The sequence below is a fragment of the Sciurus carolinensis genome, chromosome 17 (genome assembly GCF_902686445.1).
Source record: "Sciurus carolinensis chromosome 17, mSciCar1.2, whole genome shotgun sequence".
Lineage (NCBI taxonomy): Eukaryota > Metazoa > Chordata > Mammalia > Rodentia > Sciuridae > Sciurus > Sciurus carolinensis.
This window is the reverse complement of record NC_062229.1, coordinates 19,626,137-19,646,075: the sequence shown is the minus strand read 5'-3', so window position 1 is coordinate 19,646,075 and position 19,939 is coordinate 19,626,137. Positions and strand designations below refer to the sequence as shown.

At 46.3% G+C, this 19,939-nt stretch overlaps 1 protein-coding gene across 1 annotated transcript; it reads right to left on the bottom strand.

Moving 5' to 3' along the window:
- Positions 1-811: 811 nt before the first annotated feature.
- Positions 812-1,762, bottom strand: LOC124969270 (olfactory receptor 10H2). Its single transcript, XM_047532145.1, has one exon. It carries the CDS (start codon positions 1,760-1,762, stop codon positions 812-814), a length of 951 nt encoding a protein of 316 aa, XP_047388101.1.
- Between the last annotated feature and the right edge of the window lie 18,177 nt (positions 1,763-19,939).

Below are 19,939 nucleotides of genomic sequence, written 5' to 3'. Positions count from 1 at the left end.
GTAATGTAAAATGGTGCCAAATTTGGAAAATAGTCTAGCAGTTTCTAAGTTAAACATAGAGATGGCATTTGGCCCAGTAATTCCACCCCTAGGTATATATTCAAGAGAAATGAAAACATATATTCCAACAAAAACTTTTACATAATCATGTATAGCAGCATTATTAAAAACAGCAAAAATTAGAAATGCTCTAATATCCATGAATGGTGAATGGATAAATAGAATGCATTGTATCCATACAATGGAATATTATTTGATTAAAAGGAATGAAGAACTGATACATACTCCAACATGGGAGAACCTTGGAAATATTACGCTCTGTAAAATAATCCAGTCAAAAAGATCGTGATGCCATTTACGAGTCAATTCATAGGAAATGTCTGGGATGAACAAACTGGTACAGAAAGTAGATTCATGGCTGCCTAGGGCTCAGGGCAAAGGGGTTAGGAGAAACAGAGAGTGACAGCTAATGGCATGAGTTTCTTTCTTTGGGTAATAAAATTTTTCTAAATTGTTTGTGGTGTGGATTGCCTAATTTCAAATGTACTAAAACCACTGAAATGTGCACTTCAATGGATAAATTGTTGGAATGTGAATTATATTCTGATAAATCTGTTACATCTCAATAGAAACAAAACTAAGGACTCATAAAGATGAAGAAAAGTTTTAAACATTTATTGAGACCCTCCTAGGTGATACACACATCTCTTCACACCGGTCTTACAAGGTACATGTTATTTACTCCATTATACAGATAAGGGCATGGTCCTCTTTGTACTGAGTTCTACCAACACTTCCACACTGTGGCTACTCAGGTGCTTGAGGAATAAAATTTCCTGAGGAAGGTCTTCTTCATGGCGTTCTTCAGCTCCTTGTTCCGAAGGCTAAAGATGATGGGGCTGAGGAAAGGTGTGAGGACCGTGTAGGTGGTAGCCATGAGGGTATCGCCTTCCTGAGAGTGGGGACCCTTGGGCTTGAGGTAGATGACGGAGGCAAAGCCATAGTGCACAATGACCACAATAAGGTGAGACGCGCACGTGGAGAAGGCCTTGTGCCGACCCTCAGCAGATGGTATCTTCAAGATGGCAGCCACGATGAAGGCATAGGAGAGGAGGATGAGGAGGAAGCAGCCCAGCAGGGCTGTGATACACACCAGGCCCACGCCAAGGGCGACAATTGGTACATTACTTCCACAGGTCAACTTCAACAGAGGTGGCACATGACATAAGAAATGCTGGATCTCATTGGGTCCACAGAAAGTGAGGTGGAAAATAGACATTGTCACCACCAGTGCCACTGCCAAGCCACCAGCCCAGGACCAGGCCACCAGACAAGCACAGCCACGGGGGCTCATGAGCACGTTGTAGTGCAGTGGGTGGCAGATGGCCACGTAGCGGTCGTAGCCCATGACAGTGAGCAGGAAGGAGTGGGTGAAGCCGAATGTGAAGGAGAAGAACATCTGACTGGCACAGGCCAGGAAGGCGATGGAGCGGTGGGTGGAGAGCAGGTCAGCCAGCATGCGGGGGATGATGGCCAAGGTGTAGAGGATCTCAGAGATGGAGAGGGCGCACAGGAAGAGGTACATGGGTGTGTGGAGGCTGCGCTCGCTCCAGATGGTGGCCATGATGAGCAGGTTTCCCAGCAGCGTGAACAGGTACATCAGCAGGAAGAGCAGGAAGAAGACAGGCAGAAGCTGCTGTGGGAAGGTGGAGAAGCCAATGAGGATAAATTCAGACACCGAAGTGTAGTTTAGCCCCGCCATTGTGGTTGCACCTGGTGGAGGAGAGAGGGAAGAAAACCCATGGATAGGAGTAGAATGTCTCTAATGAGTCCTACCTGGGGAGACTTCCTGTAGAGCGTGATTCACCTGTCTAAGCCACAGTTAGTCATCTTTAAAAGGGTGTTAATAATAATGTGTTAGCCGGGCACAGTGGTACATGCCTGTAATCCCAGCAGCTCAGGAGGCTGAGGCTGGAGGATTGAGAGTTCAAAGCCAGCCTCAGCAAAATCGAGATGCTAAGCAACTCGGTGAGACACTGTCTCTAAATAAAATACAAAATAGGGCTGGGGATGTGGCTCGGTGTTCGAGTGCTCCTGAGTTCAATCCCCAGTACCCAAAAATAATAGTAATAATAATAATAGTAATAATGTGTTGAGGTTTAAGTAAGATCTTACATCTTAAGTGCTCTGCACAGGTTCTAGTAAGAATTCAATAAATAAGAACTACTAATAATAATAATTATTACACTATTATTACTATTGTAAGCCTCACATACTCCTATCTCTAACATGCTTTTCTTTACTCCTGTTTCTCTACCCTTCCCCCCATCATTATGAGTATAAATCCTGCAAGGATTAAGAAAAAGTTACTCCCTAATTGCCACCGTTAGTTGGAAGTCATCTATTCTCTGTGATACGGAAAGGATGTAGGCTCTGTCTAATTCTCAATGCCACTGTGTACTAGCTGTAAGACTTGGGACAGGTTGTTTCCCCTCTCTGAGACTGGTTGCTCACCTGGAAAATGAACTAATAATCATTATCTCAGAGCTATTATGAGGTGCTTAAATGAAGTGATGCACATTAAGCACTCAGCTGTCATCGTCATTATTTGACGATGAGTTGCCCCAAAGGGTGGCATCACCATGCAGTCATGTTGTCTGGTCCCACCTGAGTGCTCTATCTCCAGGCACTTGCCAATGCTATTCTCTGAATCTCCTCCCCTCTCTTTAACCCCTACCCTGAACTTCCCATCATCCTCAGCCTCCTGCTCAGTACAGAAACCAACCAAGACTCAGTCACAGGTTCTCTTAAGATAGGTGGGCTCTCAGGAAGACAGAAAAAAGAAACTTTAGGAGATGGAGATTCCCATCAATGAGCAAGGCCAGCCATGCTTGTCCCTTTAGTTAGATGAACAAAACCTCCAACGTATACTTGTAACAGATCATGGAGAATAAAAACAGTCAATTTAAATGTTGACAGATTCAAAGACTTACACAATGTGCCCACAATTGATTTATGGATAGAAACATTCTGAACCCCAAATACCAAATGATTGACATGGGATTTGATTTTCCAAGAAGCTTGCCTGAAAACCTGCACGCTTCTTCCCAGAATATCATGCATATAATCAGAGAACTCAACCTTCTGCATCACTCATCTTCTCTTCTCTGAAAAGAAAGGGGCACCTACACTCTGCCTTTGGGGTATGTACACCTTTTCTGTCTTTAAATAATAAATCTTTGCTTGTACCTTGCTTTTGATGTATCCTGGAATTCCTTTCAGCTAAGGAAGCCAAGAACAAGCCCAGGCTGAATTGAAGTCCTATTGTCCGCTCCTCCAGGCTGGGTGGACTCCTTGGATCTATCCATTGACACTCTCATCTCCTTCCCTGAGCAGCAACACATCACATCTGCCTCAGTTCTCACTGAGGGAAGTTCCCCATCCCTGACCCACTCTATCAGGATCCCTCCTCTCTGCTATGGCTCCTCTCCTCTCTTCCTCTCCAGGCTGCAAACAGACTTGATGCAAATACAAAATTTATCTTAAAATGCAGAATGAATCAACACATGACTAGATATACAAAAAGCAGTCCATACATACAATGGAATATCATGCAGCACTACAGAGGGGTGGAGCACTGGTCTGTGCTACAAGTTGAATGACCCTTGAACACAGGATGCCCAGGGAAAGAAACCAGACACAAAAGTCCATGCAGTATGTGATTCTGTTTATCTGAAATGTCCAGAATAGGTAAATCCACAGGGAAAGAAAGCAGATTCTCCATTGGCAGGGAATGGGGGTAGGGTGGAATGGGGAATGACTAATGGTGGGTATGAGGTTTTCCTTTGAGTTGTGAAAGTGTCTTGGAACTAAAAAGAGGTAGTGGTTGCACAACCCTGTGACTGTACTAACTGCCAAAGAATTTTACACTTTGTGTGTGTGTCCTGGGGATTGGACCCAGGGCCACTGAGCTACATCAGAGCCAGCCCCACCCACTCATTTTTTTTTTTTTTTTTTACTTTGAGGCAGATTCTTGCAAAGTTGCCCAGGCTGGCCTCCATCCTCCTGCCTCACCTCCTGAGCCACTGGGATCATAGGTGTGGGCCACCCTATTCAGCTGAATTTTATATTTTAAAATGCTTAATGGTTAAATTTATGTTAAGTGAATTTCACCTGAATTTTTAAAATGAATACATACTGCAACAAGATGAACCCCGAAAACATGATACTAAGTGAAAGAATCCAGACAAAAGGGGTCTGATTCTTAATATGAAATGCCCACAACAGACAAGTTCATATAGACAGAAAGATTCCACATCACCAGGGCCTGGGGCACGGGGAAGGAGGAGCGAGTGCTACAGGTTCCTTCTGGGGTGACGAAAATATTTTAGAACTAGAGTGATGATCGCACATTGTGAATGTTCTAGATGCCACTGAATTATGCACTTTGAAATGGTGAATTCTATGTTGTGTGAAATTTACATCAAGTTTTTAAAAAGCAAAATGGGCCTCCTTCAGCCCTGCCCTTCTTTTTTCTGCCTCTCCTCTGTGTTCACTGCTCAGCCTGTCCACAGCAAGGAAGAAGGGTCTCAAGGTGCTGCCAGCCTGTCCAGGGCTACGGGAGGGGATAGCCACAGCGCTAACTGGGCTCAGCCTTCCTTCTCCGGCCCAGGGCAGCAGCTGAGCCTCAACCAGGTGTGTCTGAGAACAGTGATGGAGGTTCCGCTGGAAAGCTCTCCTCGGGGGTGAGCAGCCTCCTGTCTCTACAGACTGGGACGCGGTGCCAGAAATCTCACAGTGGTCCACACTCCTGCACATACCTGCCGCCAACTTCCCACTTCGCACATGCGCAGGTACTGTAGGCTCCGTTACTTAAACCAGACGTGCGCCCACGAGCTGTGTTCAGACCCGAGCACTTACTCAAAAGTCTAGATCCCGCCCACGGAGATGGACGCACCACCGCAGAGCCATGCGCATGCAGACCCGGGGTGAACACCAGCATGCACACTCACAGTACGGCACAGCAGAAGCATGGAGACGACGCTCGGTGTCCCTCGCTCACAACTGTCACCCTACGACCTGCGTGGACAAGTGCACAGTGACCCTGGGCGCAGGACTCCGGGATGAGGACCCTCCCCGCCAGGCCCTACTCACTTGGAACGTCCTTCAGCCGCCTTCTGGGTCCGAGATCCTCCCCACCCCAACACTCCGTTCGCCCTCAGCCCTTTCCCGGGTCCCGCGCTTCAGTCACCGCCCCCAGAAGACAGCCTGGGACAAACCCTAGCGCAGTAGCGGGGTGGGGCTGGGGAGAGACCCCGGCCGCCCTCACCCCCACGACAAGCTCAGCAAGGGGAGTGGGCGGGGCGAGGAGCTGCGACCTTGCTTTATCCCTGTGGCCCCCAGCGTCGCCGTCCAAAAGAATCTCGGGGGAATCCCAGGGCGGGGTGCCATATGGGGCGAACCTCAGGACCCAGGAGGCGGGCGGAACTTCGGGAGCTTTCTGGCGCCTCACGCAGCTGCACACGCGGCCCTAAAGCCTTCCCCGACCATCCTCTGTGCTCAGGTCAAGATTCTGACTCTTCTGAGGCCCCAATGGGACTGTTAGGCTGAAAGATGGGAGCCACAATGGGCCTAGAAGGGCTGGACCAGGACTGGACCAGAGAAGGAATTTTCAAAAGAGGCCTGGACCCGCCCTTTTTCCTCCAACCCGGGACTCCTTCCCTCCCTAGGAAGAACTAGCGCGTGCATACCCTCTGCCCAATGCCCAAGCGTCCAAACTGCTTCCTCTGGACTTTCCCTGGGTTGATGGTTCTGGATCAGGAACCAGGCCAGGGCCCACGTGGGTCAGGAAGTCCAGGGTCCCACTCAGCAGGGACTTGGCTGAGCCTGGCACTGTGCAAAGCACAAGTGTCCGGAGCAGGACTCTCAAGAGCTCCCGCTGTTAGGACCCAGGCTGCTCTGGGCAGAAGGACTGGAGAGGGCAGGCAGAAACAGCGCCAGGCCTAAAGCCTGTAGCCCTGGGGCTTGGGTGGGATTTCCTTGACTTCCAGGCTTGTCTGGTACTTAGGCCAAAACCGAACTCAAGTGTTCAGCCCACTCCTGGAGTCTGCTTGTTCCTGTTTAACGTGGTGCAGACACTTCTAACCTGGAAGGCAGCATGGGCCCCTGTATTTCTGATTTTTACTATTATCATAGGAAATAACCACAAACTGCTGTAAAACAGTAATTAATTCTTCCCTGTTCTGAGGCCCAAGATCCAAAACCAAGGTGTTGGCTTCCATCTGGCGGCTCTGAGGAAAAATGCCTCCCAGGCTTGTCTCCTGGCTTCTGCGAGCAAGCCTTGGCAGTGTCTTGCTGTGTGGACTGGTCACTCAACATCTGTCTCTGTCTTCACATTGCATTCTTCCCTGTGTCTCTTGTCCACTTACAGGCCCACCCTCAACCCAGGATAGTTTCATCTCCAGATCTTTACTAAGCACATCTACAAAGCCTACGTTTACAAAAGAGATCATATTCTGAGGTTCCAGATGGACATGAGTTTCCTGGAGGACCCTATACAACCCACTAGAACCCCCTTCCTAGTCTCCTTGCTTCAACTCTCACCCCAGGATCCTGCTGAACAAACCAGATTACATCTGCCTTCTGCTTAGAGCCCACCATGGCTCCCTCATGCCCAGACACCTCACTGCAGCCTACAAGTTTCTGGGCAAGCTGGCCCGGAGTGGCACACGCCTGTAATCCCAGTGCCTTGGGAGGCTGAGGCAGGAGGCTCCTGAGTTCAAAGCCAGCCTCAGCAAAAGCAAGGTGCTAAGTAACTCCGTGAGGCCCTGTCTCTAAATTTTTTTTTTTTAAATTAGTGCTGGGAATGTGGATCAGTGGTCAAGTGCCCGAGTTCAATCCCCGGTAACTACCCCACCTCCCCAAAAAAAGTTTCTGTGCAGTCGGGTCCTTGTTAGCCCCTCTGATTTTCTCTATAGATTCTCTCCCCCAGTTCCAACAACCTTCACTTTTAATCTCTAGGCTAAAATGAGTCTAGAGCATTTTCAGGTCCTTGTGTGTGCCAGGCTCTCTCTCGCTCCAGGCCCCCGTGCCTCCACTGCTCCCAGCTCCCATCTGCCCCAATCAACTGGGCTCAGGTTGCATGTCACATCCTCCAGGAAGTCTTCCAAGACTTCCCCACCCTGCCTGGGTCAGGTACCTCTCTGCCTCCTAGTACCCTTAGCAGTCCCCTGCCACACAGTGGTGTCATTGTCTGCTTATGAGTCTCTAGCTCCCACTCAACTGTTACCTCCTGGTATCAGGGAAAGCATCTCACAGGGTCCATATTGAGTTTCCAATCTTTGGACGGGTCTCTGTGTATAGAAAATATTCAATAAAATCCATCAAATAAAATAATAATGAAGAGTGTGCATGATGCTGTGAGAACCCATAGGTCAGGAGGATGACCGGGGAGGTGGCCCTTGTGCTGACTTTTAAAGAATGAGCAAGAGGTACTGAGCATACAGTATGGGGTGGGGCAGGGGGTGTCCCAGGCAGGAGACAGAAGAAACAGCAGCAGAATTGGCTCAAGCAAAAGCACAGAGAAGTACCCAGAATGGGGCTGGGTAGGCTGGGAAGTGAGCCTGCAGCCAGACTGAAGGGTTTGAAGGCAACTTAGAATAATCACTCAGGGACTGTGAAGGGGAGGAGAGGTAAGAGGCTGGGAGTGGAGGACAGGAAGTTTCTGGGGACTGCCACCTTGGGAGGGCAACGCCAGCAGGACCCAGCAAATGGTTTTCTCTAAGTTCCATCTTCCTGGGAGAGCAGAAGACTGAATTAGGCTGGGACCTCAGATATTCTTTCATGAGGCATTTTCTTGGCTCAGCCTAAGCCAGGAAAGGACATCAGAGGGACAGTCAGCCAACAAATGGAGCTGGGACGTAGGATAAGGAAGCTTTGTTGCTGCACATCTGGATCTCCACACCAGGTTTGACTCAGTGGATGAACAATAAATTTCCATCATCTCACTGTCCGTACTCGTATCTGTCCCTGCTGCGCATGGAACCTGTGTTCCTGATAAAGATAGAAGTGGGTCAGACCCCATCCCTCCCTCAAGAAGAATCCCCACCTCCTTCCCTTCACTGCACCCTGCCCTTGATTTAGGGAGTGAAAAGCCCTCCTTTAATTAGTCTGATCCCAAATAAGAGAAATCTGGCATATATTCTTTAATGGTTGTGGTGACCTAATTGTAAATGGATTCTTTCTTGTATGTTTTTACCTGCAGGGGTTCCAGAGAAGGAAAGGGTCACACCTACCCCAGGATTCCGACGTCTTGATCACCTTCATCTTGCGGTGTCTGGATGATGTGTGCACTCATGAGTAGCCATCCCTCCACCAGCAACCGGCAGAGGTAGAACTGAGGCCTCATCATCTTTCATCTCTAGCACATAGCCCGCGTCCCCTAAGTGTTTATGGAGTAAATGTCCGCCAGGCACTGGAATGTTGACTCAGTCTGAAGGGCCCTTCCACGCCTTGGTCAATATCTTCCTTAAAGATTCTCCTCTGTATGAGATCAGCATGAAACCTCATGCTCGATCTGGTCCTTGATAGGAGTAGAGGGGACAGCCCCCTCTCACTGCTGCATATGATAAGGATGACCCTCCTGGCACCTCAAGCCTGCGCCTGAGATACCTCTTATCTCCCACTCAGAGGAGGCCCAGCCCCAGCTGCCACCCATTCAACAGACATGTCTGGAACATTTGAGTGCATCCCTGAACCAGGAGCTGGGGACCCACGATGTCCAAGACAGACATAATACCTGCACATGTGGACTTTATAGTGGAGGGAGAAGGTGGAGGAGGAATAACTGAATTTCACACAAGAAAGTGAGGAGGTAAAGGCAGTGATACAAGAACTGGACAACCTCACCCTCAGAGAGAAGCGCAGGCAGATGGGAAGGGGCTTCCTGGAGCATTTCAGCTGACATTCTGCTCCAGGGGCAGAGGGGGAGAAAAGGGTATGCCAGGTAGAGAGAAGAGCATGTCAAAGGACCCCAGGTTTGAAGGTGATTGCCCATCCAAGGAAAAAGAAAAGGCAATAGACAGGGGGCTTGGGTAGTGAAGAGCAGGGAGTGGCTCAAGGTGCCTAAAAGGACAGACAGACTGGGGTTCAAATACAAAGGACCTTCCCCCATTATCCCTATAGTTCACAGATGATATTTATCTACATGGGGGATACAGCTTATGACACACACAAGGGTAGGTGGGTTCAGTGATATCCAACACACCTCAAAATACATTTCAGATAAATTAGGGAATAGTCACCCACAATTTTGCAACTTACAGATCCCATAGGGTTGTAATGACAGTCATTTGCTTGTTTACTCAGCAGGCATGTACTGAGCGCCTATGCAGTGCCCAGCAGGGGGCGCTCACCTCTCAGCAGGCCCAGACTGGTCCTATCCTCAAGAGGGCACGTGTAGCCCTACAAAAGTAAGTGAACCTGGAAGCTGTAAAGGAAGGGTTCTTGTGCAGACATGCCTAATAATAATGGTCATAAAGAACTCTAGTGTCACAAGTTTGTCCTGAGTTCATTTGAGCCTGATCTGATAGGCCTACAAATTTTTCTAACCTTCTATTGATAAACTCGATCTGTTTTTCACTGAGATGAGTATGAGTTATTGTCTTCATGGTTTTCAGGGACTAGCTGAAATACTAATTTCTTTTGTGCTAATTGTTCACAAAAAAGTAACGTTTTGCTGTCTCGTTTATTATTGACTTAGCGTGATCCCTGTTCTCTGCATGCCTTGTCCAGTCATCTGCCATCTGCCAGTGTGGACCACTGGACTGCTCTGATGCAGAGTGCCCTTAACGGTCCATGCCCCACTGACAGAGAACAAGGACTTTGGGTTACTTCCTCCAACTTTGCCCTTTTTCAGCAGAAAGCAGCTTAAAGATATTGTCACCCACTTTTCCATAGAAATGGAATGTAGAAATTGACAGTGGGGAAATGTAACTGGTCCGCTTTATGCTTTGAATATAGTACTTGCTGTTCTGCCACAGCAACCTGTTTTTAAAATGGGCATGTTTCTTTCTCTTGCTCTCTTCCTGCTCCTCCCTAACCTCTCCCCTTCCCTAATCTCAGGGGAAACAGGATTACCTTTCTTCCCCATCCTAAGCAGAGTTATCTGTCCCTGAGCACACACCCACCCTAGGAATGAAGTAATCCAGACTTTGAGGATGGTACCAGAAGATTTCAGAAATGACTGTCTCCCAAATTAACAAGTGAATTACAACTCCAACAGGGATCATATGGAATGCAGCCTTTGAAACACCACTTTAAAAGCTCCCTGCTCCTGCTGATGGATAGAATCACAACCTCTGGGACAGAAGTCCCCTGTGTTTCTCCTTTGCTAACCAAGCAATAAAATTTCTTTTTCCTGTTTCTCAAAAAAAAAAAAAAAAAAAAAAAGAGGGTATGTGTTAGAGAAGTAATTTCTACAACAGTATGGTGAGCATTTTAATGGGGGAGGTGCTAGGGGATGTAGAAGCTATAGTGGCCTCCAGGCCTTCAGCTGTGATGGTAGCATGGAATGTTCCCAGGGGCCACACTTGACACTAAGTGCTTTGCATGCTAAGGGGTTAAGGTTCTTACTGTGGCATTGGGTTGTTGGGAGCTCTGGGACTTTCATGTCTTGGAGGAAAAGAGGGCCACCACCAATTTTTTATGTACATGTCTTGTTGCTAATCAGACACCCAAATTTAAGCTGGAAGCATAGGAAAACTCTCTAGGGACCATCCCTCCAGAGTGGGCTGCTAATGACTCCACATTAGCTCTGAGCTGTTTCAAAACTTTTCTGCCTGCAGCTCTGTGTATGATAATTAGGGACTTTTTAATTTGCACAAATAAAATGAGATGAGAATTGCATGTTAACTTTTAATAAGTCCCCAGGTATCACTTAAAATCCCATGGCGTGTTCACCGACAAAACTTGGAATAGGCGCTCTGGGGATCGTTACGGCAGCGGTTTGATGAGTTGTGCAGACGGATGTTCCACTGCGCTTTTTAATATAAGGCATGGCGCTAACCTTGCTCATCCCTGACATGCCCTCCCGGAAGGATGCCCAGGGACTTGGACCAACGGGCACTGAGAGCTCTGGAGTAGGCTGGAGATGGTGGGGTCAGGCAATGTCTACTAATTGCCTCTTATTCCTGGTATGACACCATGACATCACTTCAGTAGAATTCTCTGGTGACATTTTTGTCTTCTGACAGAGACCAGCTGTTCATCAACATGAATTGTTTCTCTTCAGGTTTTTAAACACAGATTAATAGGCAGGTGGAAACTCTATAGCAGAGTGGATGATTTAGTGTCTCAGGGCAATGAACCACTTTGGAGAAAGGCAAGTTAAAAATCCTGTGTGACTTTGATGAGGTACATTTACCTCTCCAAGACTCCAACTGCAATAAGAGAGGCTAATACTACTAGTCCCTGCCCCACCATGTGGTGCATGTGAACTCGCCGGCACTTAGGAAATGCTCCATGAATGCTCGGTAGTATCATCTCAGTCCTTGAGGCGTTCGCCTACCAAAGGCTTCATTTACCATACTCCATGCCTGCCTTCATTCAGCCTTATTAAGCAGTTTCTGTGCTTCACGCTCTGGGAATTCAAGCACAGAGTGAGCAGAATGAGGTCTCCTGTCCTCCTGGTGTGCAGCTCCTTAAAGGGAGAAAATAGTTCACAAGCATACGAGTTAATGAATAGAATTGTTACACTTATGTGTCAGAGTCTGCTATGGTTGGATATCCCTAAAGGTTCATGTGCTGGAGGCCTGGTCCCCAGTGTGGCAGGATTAAAAAGGTGGTTGAAACTTAGAGGTGAGACACAGTGGAAGGTGGTTAGGTCCATGGGGACATGGCCTTCAGAAGGGATTGATACTGGTTTCATGGCGTGCGTTATTTCTCATGAGAGAAAGTTGCAGGAGAAGAGCAAGCCTGGACCTTGAATCCCTCTCTTTGTTTCTTGCCATGTGGTCATTTCTTCTTGCATATCCTCCTACCATAATGCCATCCACCATGTTATCCTGTAACTAAGGGCCCCCACACAAGGGACACCCAAAACAAATGGGGTCACCCAGTCTTGGACTTTTGACCTTCAAAACTATAAGTTAAATAAACCTCCATTCTCTACAAAGTACCCGCCTTTGGTTAATTTGTTACAGAAAAAGAAAACTAAGAGGACATTTGAAAGGAAATAAAAAGAGTGCTGTATTCATTCTGAGAAGAGTAAAATGGCCTTCTACAAGATATATGAGGGAAGTATCGGGTTGTAAGAGCACTTCTTTATGTAAGTGTTTTAAAATCAGGGAACCAATATTGGAAATGATGGGCACAAAAGGCTTCTCTGAGAAGATGGCATTGTAGACTAAGAAAGAGGGAGGCGTAATCCCAGGTGCTCAGGAATCAGCAGCAGGAGGATGGCGAGCTTGAGTTAGCCTTAACCTTAAACTTATTGAGACCCTGTCTCCAAGTAAAAAGGGCTGATGGTGTAACTCAGTGGTAGATTGCTTGCTTAGTGTTTGCCAGTCCCTGGGTACAATCCTGGTACTGATACAGGAAAGCACTTGGTGTGTTATTAGGAAAAAATATGATACTCAGTAGTGTGCTCTGGGCACTGGCCAAAATGACTCCCATGTTTATGTGATGACTACCCTGCACACTTGTATGAAGGCCTGCTTGAGACCTAGGAGTTCCATAAGGAAAAGAGCGTACTCATGATTAGAGGCATCCAAAGAGGAAATGACCCACCACGTAAGGATGGGAAGCTTCACCCAGAAGCCAGGTACACCCACATGAGTGGAATGACAGCTCCTCAGGTGTGAAAGAGGTGGTGTCATCCTGAGTGATGTTCTGAAATGTTGGGGTCAACTGGAGCTCTCAGGGACAGAAATGTCAATCTTAGACCAAAAACTTGGAATTCATTGGCTCTTGTACTAGTACATCCAAAGGTTCTGGGAGGTGTCCTGAAGGACTGGAGATGTGTCCTCAGGCCCTGGCTGCTGCATTGCCAGTGTCATTGCATATGTGGCTAGGTGTCATTCTCTCTGTGCAGACAGGTCCACCTCAGTCACTCTGCATCATCACTCCAAAGAGAGAAGAGATCTTTTCTCTCCCATCATCCGCATGCAGAATCCCCAAGAAGTGTTCAGATTAGCCTAGGTTGTGTTAATGAATTAATATGAACTTTTCAATGATTGTTATAAATCTCCACGTACAGGGCAGTAGTAAGGCTCAGTGATAGAGCACTGCCCAGCATGCACAAGGTCTGGGTTCCATCCCTGGCACCACAAAAAAATGAATAAATTATTGTGCAGAAATTTTCACCAGACTTAACAATAGAATAATAAAATGACTTCCTATATCTTAGCATCAGTGATTATAAACATTTGTTTGCTTTTTTATTTGCAGTACTGAGGATTGAACATCTAGGGCCTCACATATGCTAGGCAAGCGCTCCACCACTGACCTACACCTCCAGTCCCATTTGGTCTCTTTGGATTTGTTTACAACACCCTCCCACTAATTTGCTTTAGTAATTGAAAAAAAAAATCACAGGCAGCCTCTAACTTCATCTGTAATGACTTCAGTACATATCTCTTCCATATAACATCTTTTTTAAAGCTGTAACCTCATTTCAAGTACTGAAAAACTTAACCCATAATTACATAAGGATGCATACTGAATTTTGTAGCACTTCCTTTTTGAAATATAACTACCACACCACTATCATATTTAAAAAATAACAAAATTCTCTCATATGTCTTAATACCCACTCTACAGTCAAATATTGTGAGTCCCTCAAAAGCGTCCTCTCATAAGTTATTTTGTTCACATGAAGATATGAACAAGTTCCACCCATTAATTTATCTCAATGAAGTCTCTTTAATTATATAACAATAACATAGTCTCTTCCTTAGATGCATTGTGTGATATTTGTGAATGCCTGTGCATCCATGATATTTATGTCACTTCTTTGTTAGAAAAATTTGGATCACTTGTCCTGTAAAAAGTCTGACATATTTTGTTAATTGATTCATATGGGGTTATTCTACTTGTTTGCCACCAGATTTAAGAGTAGAGACAAGAGGGTACAATGATCTTCCAAGAGTCCTAGGACTCTTTAGTTTCAGACAGAAAATTCGGGAAATTATGCTTGAGACCATATATCAGGGAGCCCCGAAAGAATGAAGTATACAAGAGTGATCACAAGGGGCTGAGCAAGCTGTTGTTGGCTTTGATAATGGATGTCCGTTATAGCCCAGTGATTGAGGGTGGTGCTAGGTTAACTGGATCCTTGCTGATTTTTTTGCCAGCTGGATCTGTGCATTCCTGAGGGAGGAGATTGGACATTTTCAGGCATAATGGTGGATTCATCTATTTCTCCTTCCAGTTCGATTCCTCTTGTTTTCATTACTGGTAACATGTTATTTCTTTCTCTACCCATTTATCTTTCTAAAAGAGATTTTGATTAGCACATGGCAGTCATACCTAATGGTGGGGTTCGTTTTGACATGATCATGCATGCATGGCATGTAATTTGCCCCATTGCACTCCCTAGGACTTCCTCTTGCCCTCTGCTTCCCTGTCCTCCTGCTCCTCTTTCTCTATTAGTCTGGTGTTCCGTGTATTTATTTATTGTTTATTTCAACCAGGGCTTTATAGAGATAAGTGAACATAGAACTCACTGTGATATAGTCATATATGTACATAGCTTGTCTGGTCAGTTTCCTTTCATATTTCCTCCCTTTCCCACCCTTCCTCACTTCCCCTAATCCCCTTCCTCCACTCCACTATCTCCTTTTTCCATACACCCCCACCCCCACTTTCTCTTATTTCTTTTAACTTCTCTTCATGAGAGAAAGGGTCTTCATTTGACCCTTGACCTTCTGAGTCTGGCTTACTTCACTTAGAATGGTGCTTTCTAGTCCCATCCATTTCCCAGTTAATGCCATCATTTCATTCAGTATGGCTGAGTAAATCTTCATTTGTGAATATAGACCACATTTCCTTCATCCACACATCAGTTGACTGACTCATCAGCTGGTTCTGTAACTTGACTATTGTGAATTATGTTGCTATAAAATTGATGTGCCTGTAGCTCTTTAGTATGTGGATTTTAGTTCTTTTGGATAAATACCAAAGGGTAGAATAGCTGGGCCATATATCAGATCCATTTCCAGGTTTGTTTGTTTGTTTTCAGGAATCTCCATCCTGCTTCTTGGCTTTCAAGACACTCAGGGTTCTCCTAATAGATCTTCCAGCACCTGCACAGCAGAGCAAACTGGGCCTCCTAAGCAAGGAGAGGGAGCCCAGAGATGGATCCCAAGAGCAATGGGTTCCAGTATAGTTGTTTGAAATCCCAAGTCTGACTGCTCCAACATCCCTTTCATAGCTGAGTCTGTTTGTGGTGCTTGCTCATACTCTTCAAACTGTGCTTTTTGTCTTTTAGAATAGGCTAATTTTTTGATAGCCAACCATGCTATCCTGGGTAAAAGGAACTGCTTCAAACAATGCCTTCAGTGAGGTGGTGATGAGGTGTTGGGGGAACAGGGCCATTCTACAGCCCCATGACTGGATCTCAGTCTATGAGTAACAGTACCTCTGTATTCTGACAAACACAGGGGCTATTCAGTTTCTCCAGCCCCACCCGACTAATATGCATGCACATGCACCTGTGTATGTACACACACACACACACACACACACACACCCCAGATGGAACAAGATGGCTAAAACTAATGAGAGGTATTTTCATTTTCCAGAGTCAGTGGTGCTCTGGTATAACCCCAGAAACTCGACCAAAATAAAGGAGGAATCTCATGAAAATTAAAGATCCGTGGAGTAGACCAAGGGGATTGAGGGAGGAGGAGGAGGGAGGGGAACAGGGAGGAATAGTGGAATGAAACTAACCAAACTACCCTATGTACATACATGAATTAACCACAGCGAAGCTCTCTTTATGTATATCTATAATGAACTAATTTTTAAAAAATCTATAAAAAAACAAGTAAGACTGGTAGAAAACAGGAAAACAAACAGGGTAAAGGAGAAGGAGAGAAAAGGAGAAGTACTGGGGTTGTGATAGAGCAAATTAAATCCCATGCTTCTGTCATTGTGCCAAAATGAATTCCAATATTATGTACAACTATAATGCACTAATAATTTTTTTTTCAAAACTGAGCAGGTTAGGCTCTAGGTAAGTAGTTTCTCCAGAGCTCAGACTTTGTAGGAAGAGCAGAGTGCTCTGGTATTTCTCCTGATGGTTCCTTTTCCCTCCCTCAGTCAGAGGCACTCTGCTACATTCCCTGGGACAATCTGGTAGGGATCCTGGAGTTAAAACTCACAAAAGAGGGGAATCTGTGGAATTTAGACTCTGATCTTGTCCACACTGAGCTTCCAGCATTCTCTAATTACAGTGGACATGTCCTTCCCTTGGCACTGGTATTCCCAGGGACTTTTGTCCCAGTAACTGGCAAGTCTCTTGATTTGCCTGTTAGTCTTTCCAAGAGTGGAGGCAACAATAAGAAAAGTATAGGCAAAGGAATAACACAACAGAGACAATCACAAAAAAATCTAGTTGGAGTGAGGGTGATGAAAGGGGCTGGTTAATCCATGCTAGGGAAAAGATGGCTTCCATTAGAGGGCATGTCTGTCTGGAACTCAACACACACCTTGTGATTCGTCAGTCAAGGACAGACAACACAACAAGCATCAAGGGAGAAGGCTATGATGCAAGCCAAGTTTCACAAAGATTAGTTGTCCGGCAGGTAGCTACGGGGCAGGGAACTGGAGAGGACTTGAGAATGTAGGAGTTAAGGATCTGAGATAAGTGGCCTGATGTGATGGTACTGAATGACGACATCTGAAAGAAGCCAGGCTTTAATCAGGTACGACTAGGCTGTGTCCTAAAGCCATTTCAAAGACCATTTCAGGAATCATGCCCGAATGGACTTGAGCAGAGCATGGGTTGTCCAGGCCAGAGACCAGGACACCAGAGCTGAAAAAAGCAATGAAATGAAGGAAGGCCGCTGAACCCATTTGTGGTTCAGGACAGAGTCCTAATAAGGTGAGAGTAAATCAAGGAAACTTCAAGGTAGACAGGAGCCATAATGTGAGGGACATGGAATGCCACACTGAGGAATTAGGGCAGGATCCTCTAGACAGTGATTCTGCCAGCGTTCCTGGTGGGAGGCTGGAGACTCCAGATATGTGAAGAGGATTCTGAATTTCACTAAATCTGTCTCTCTCCACAATTTTTAACATCTTAAAGGGATAACTGTGACTTTCCATGATAAAGAACTTCCTGTTTTATGTTTTTTAGTCAAGAATTTAGCAAAATATACACTCATGCACACATTTGCAACTAAGAAAATAAGAGTAAAACAACAGAAGCTAAGACAGCTGCTTTATGCCAAAAGTAGACCCTTGTGGTACTTGAGAAAACATCATTTAGAAGACCTCTCTGCCCTCCAGAAGGGGAACTGAGTGGGTCCAAGGGACCTGAATCCCCTAGAGAGACTCACACAAAGATGGGGAGTGGGCCATATCGCCACTAGTATATGTCCTCTAGGTTCTGTCTCCTGGAGCCAATAGAGTATTCATCGTCACCTTTACTTATGGCAAGGAAATTCTGCAGAGGGAGAAGGAACGTTGAGTCAGGAAATATTATGTAGCCATATGGGGACTGGGGATTGAGGTGGTTCCCTAAAGGGAATAAGAAATAATAGGCCCTATGGGCAAGAAGCACTTTCCAATGCTGCATTTGATTACAGTGACTGAAAACTCTGGGTTGACATCAATCTTAATTTTCATCTTCATCATGGCATATGTGGTGTGTCCATTTATGGACACCTGAGACCCTGAGACCCCTCACCCGAAAATGGAGCTAAACATGAAAACAGCCTCCAGGGTTGAGTGATGGAGTAAGAGCACAGTGTAGTGCTTACTTGAGTGCTGGATAAATGATAATTAGGAGTGTTTTGAAGAGCAATGGCGGCAGTGTATGAGGTTTGATGGGATGTAGCACAAATGGTTCTGTGAGTCCATTGGAATCTGCTGACATATGTGGAGTCTTCATGGGGGTCTGTGTGGTTCCAGTCACAATGGACCAAGGTGAGTCAGAGCCAGTCCTTGCCCTGGGAGATTCCTCATGGGTGGTGGCACCTGGGATCCAGTACAGCCCAGTATTGTGTATACCAGGAAGGAAGAGGGAGCGGGGGGAGAGATCAAGGCAGAGTGTTTAATCTTGGTTGTGGAGGAGTGGGGGTCCTTCACGGAAATGAAAGGAGAGAGGGCATTCCTGACAGAGAGGCCAGCAAGGATGGCTGCTCAGAACCTGGGCATGAATGCATGGGGCCCAACTGTACGTACATGCTGAGACAGTGAATGTGTGTCACAGAGGTCACGATGAAGAATTCTCACTGGATTCTCCAGGGAACTGGAACATGAGATTGCAGTGACTTAGAAGGAGCCCCAGAGCTTCCCTTCCCACCTTTTCTGCCTATTCTGGCTGTTGATAAGGACGAGATGAGCTCCATCCTTAGAACAGTGACTACTGGCTTCATTCCAGTATCTGACTTGTGTAGAAAAATAGTAGCAGGAACCCTCGAACACCAACCAGCCCTCAGGGCATGGCTCACAGGAGGATCCTGCAGAAGAAGGAAGCAGGTCAGCACTCCTGGGGCTGAGAGCTGCCCCGGTCACTGAATTGAGGCTCCAATTAAGTGGAATGATTTGAATTGGATCCACTAAAACCTCCTTGGCACATTGCAAAAGAGCACACTACCTTTTCATATGTTGATTCCCTGGCTGGACAATACCAGAAGATAAAATACTGCAATGCAGAGTCTCTCAAACGGGAAATTAACCTCACCTATGAGTGGGGAATTGCATAAAATGCCTCTCACACTCTCATCTGCTGCAAGAACTGCCACCATAAACTATGCTAAAAAGAACAACCTCCCTCTCCCAACTCTTGTCCCACAACCCAATCCTGCCTCTGGTTCCATACCATTCCCAGTCTGCAGAGCTTCCACTTGCTGGAACATTTCTTCCCTCATGGCTTCTCTTTTGTGTCCACCATCTGACAGTCCCCGTGAGACTAACAGACCCAGGGTAAAGGCTGGTCTTACTGGAGGGGTGTGGGAGTGGCAGGTGGGTGGGCAGGCACACCGTGTCAATCATCACTCACATTTGGTGTCCAGTTGCTTCAGCTCATCTCTCACATGGTACAGAAAGAGCAAGGCTGGGTGGGGAGAGGAAAGAAAGGACATGCTCTAGAGCTTTAGGTTACTCGTCACTTCATTTGCCACCACTAACCTGCAGGCTAGGATCAGGAGGACAATTTTCTTCTAAGATGCTCGTGCATAGGATTGGGGTGTAGCTGAGGAGAAAAGTGCTTGCCTAGAGTACACAAGGCCCCAGGTTTGACAGCATCAAAAATCCAAAACTCACATTCCCAGAAAAACAGTCCAGCCATGCTTTACTACTTCACCTTGACCTCAGCTCCTGGGATTCATGTCTACACACTATAGACTCAGGCCTGTTTCTTTCCCATCACCCATTACTAATGGCCTGGTCACCTCACTTCTGCCCAGGTCCACCCCAAGGATAATGATCAAAAGAAACAGGATTAGGACCATTGCCAGGCAGACAAACTTCCAGGGTTCATCCTGGCGCAGCTGTGGATCCTGCTGAGCTATGGGGAATGGGGCAGGGATCAGCATGTGCATCCTCAGACAATGCTGGGATAGTCAAGACCTCCATTCCAGAGACAGTGCAGGAGTGTTACACAATCAGAAAAGTGCTGGGATAGTCTACCCTTGTAGGACTTCATCCTCTCTATGTGAACTTGAAGCACTCATCACTACAGTGATAGAACAATCATGAGGACATTATGGGG

Bases quoted from the DNA above. Each gene is read 5' to 3' on its own strand.
- LOC124969270 (XM_047532145.1), bottom strand. From the start codon at position 1,762: ATGGCGGGGCTAAACTACACTTCGGTGTCTGAATTTATCCTCATTGGC.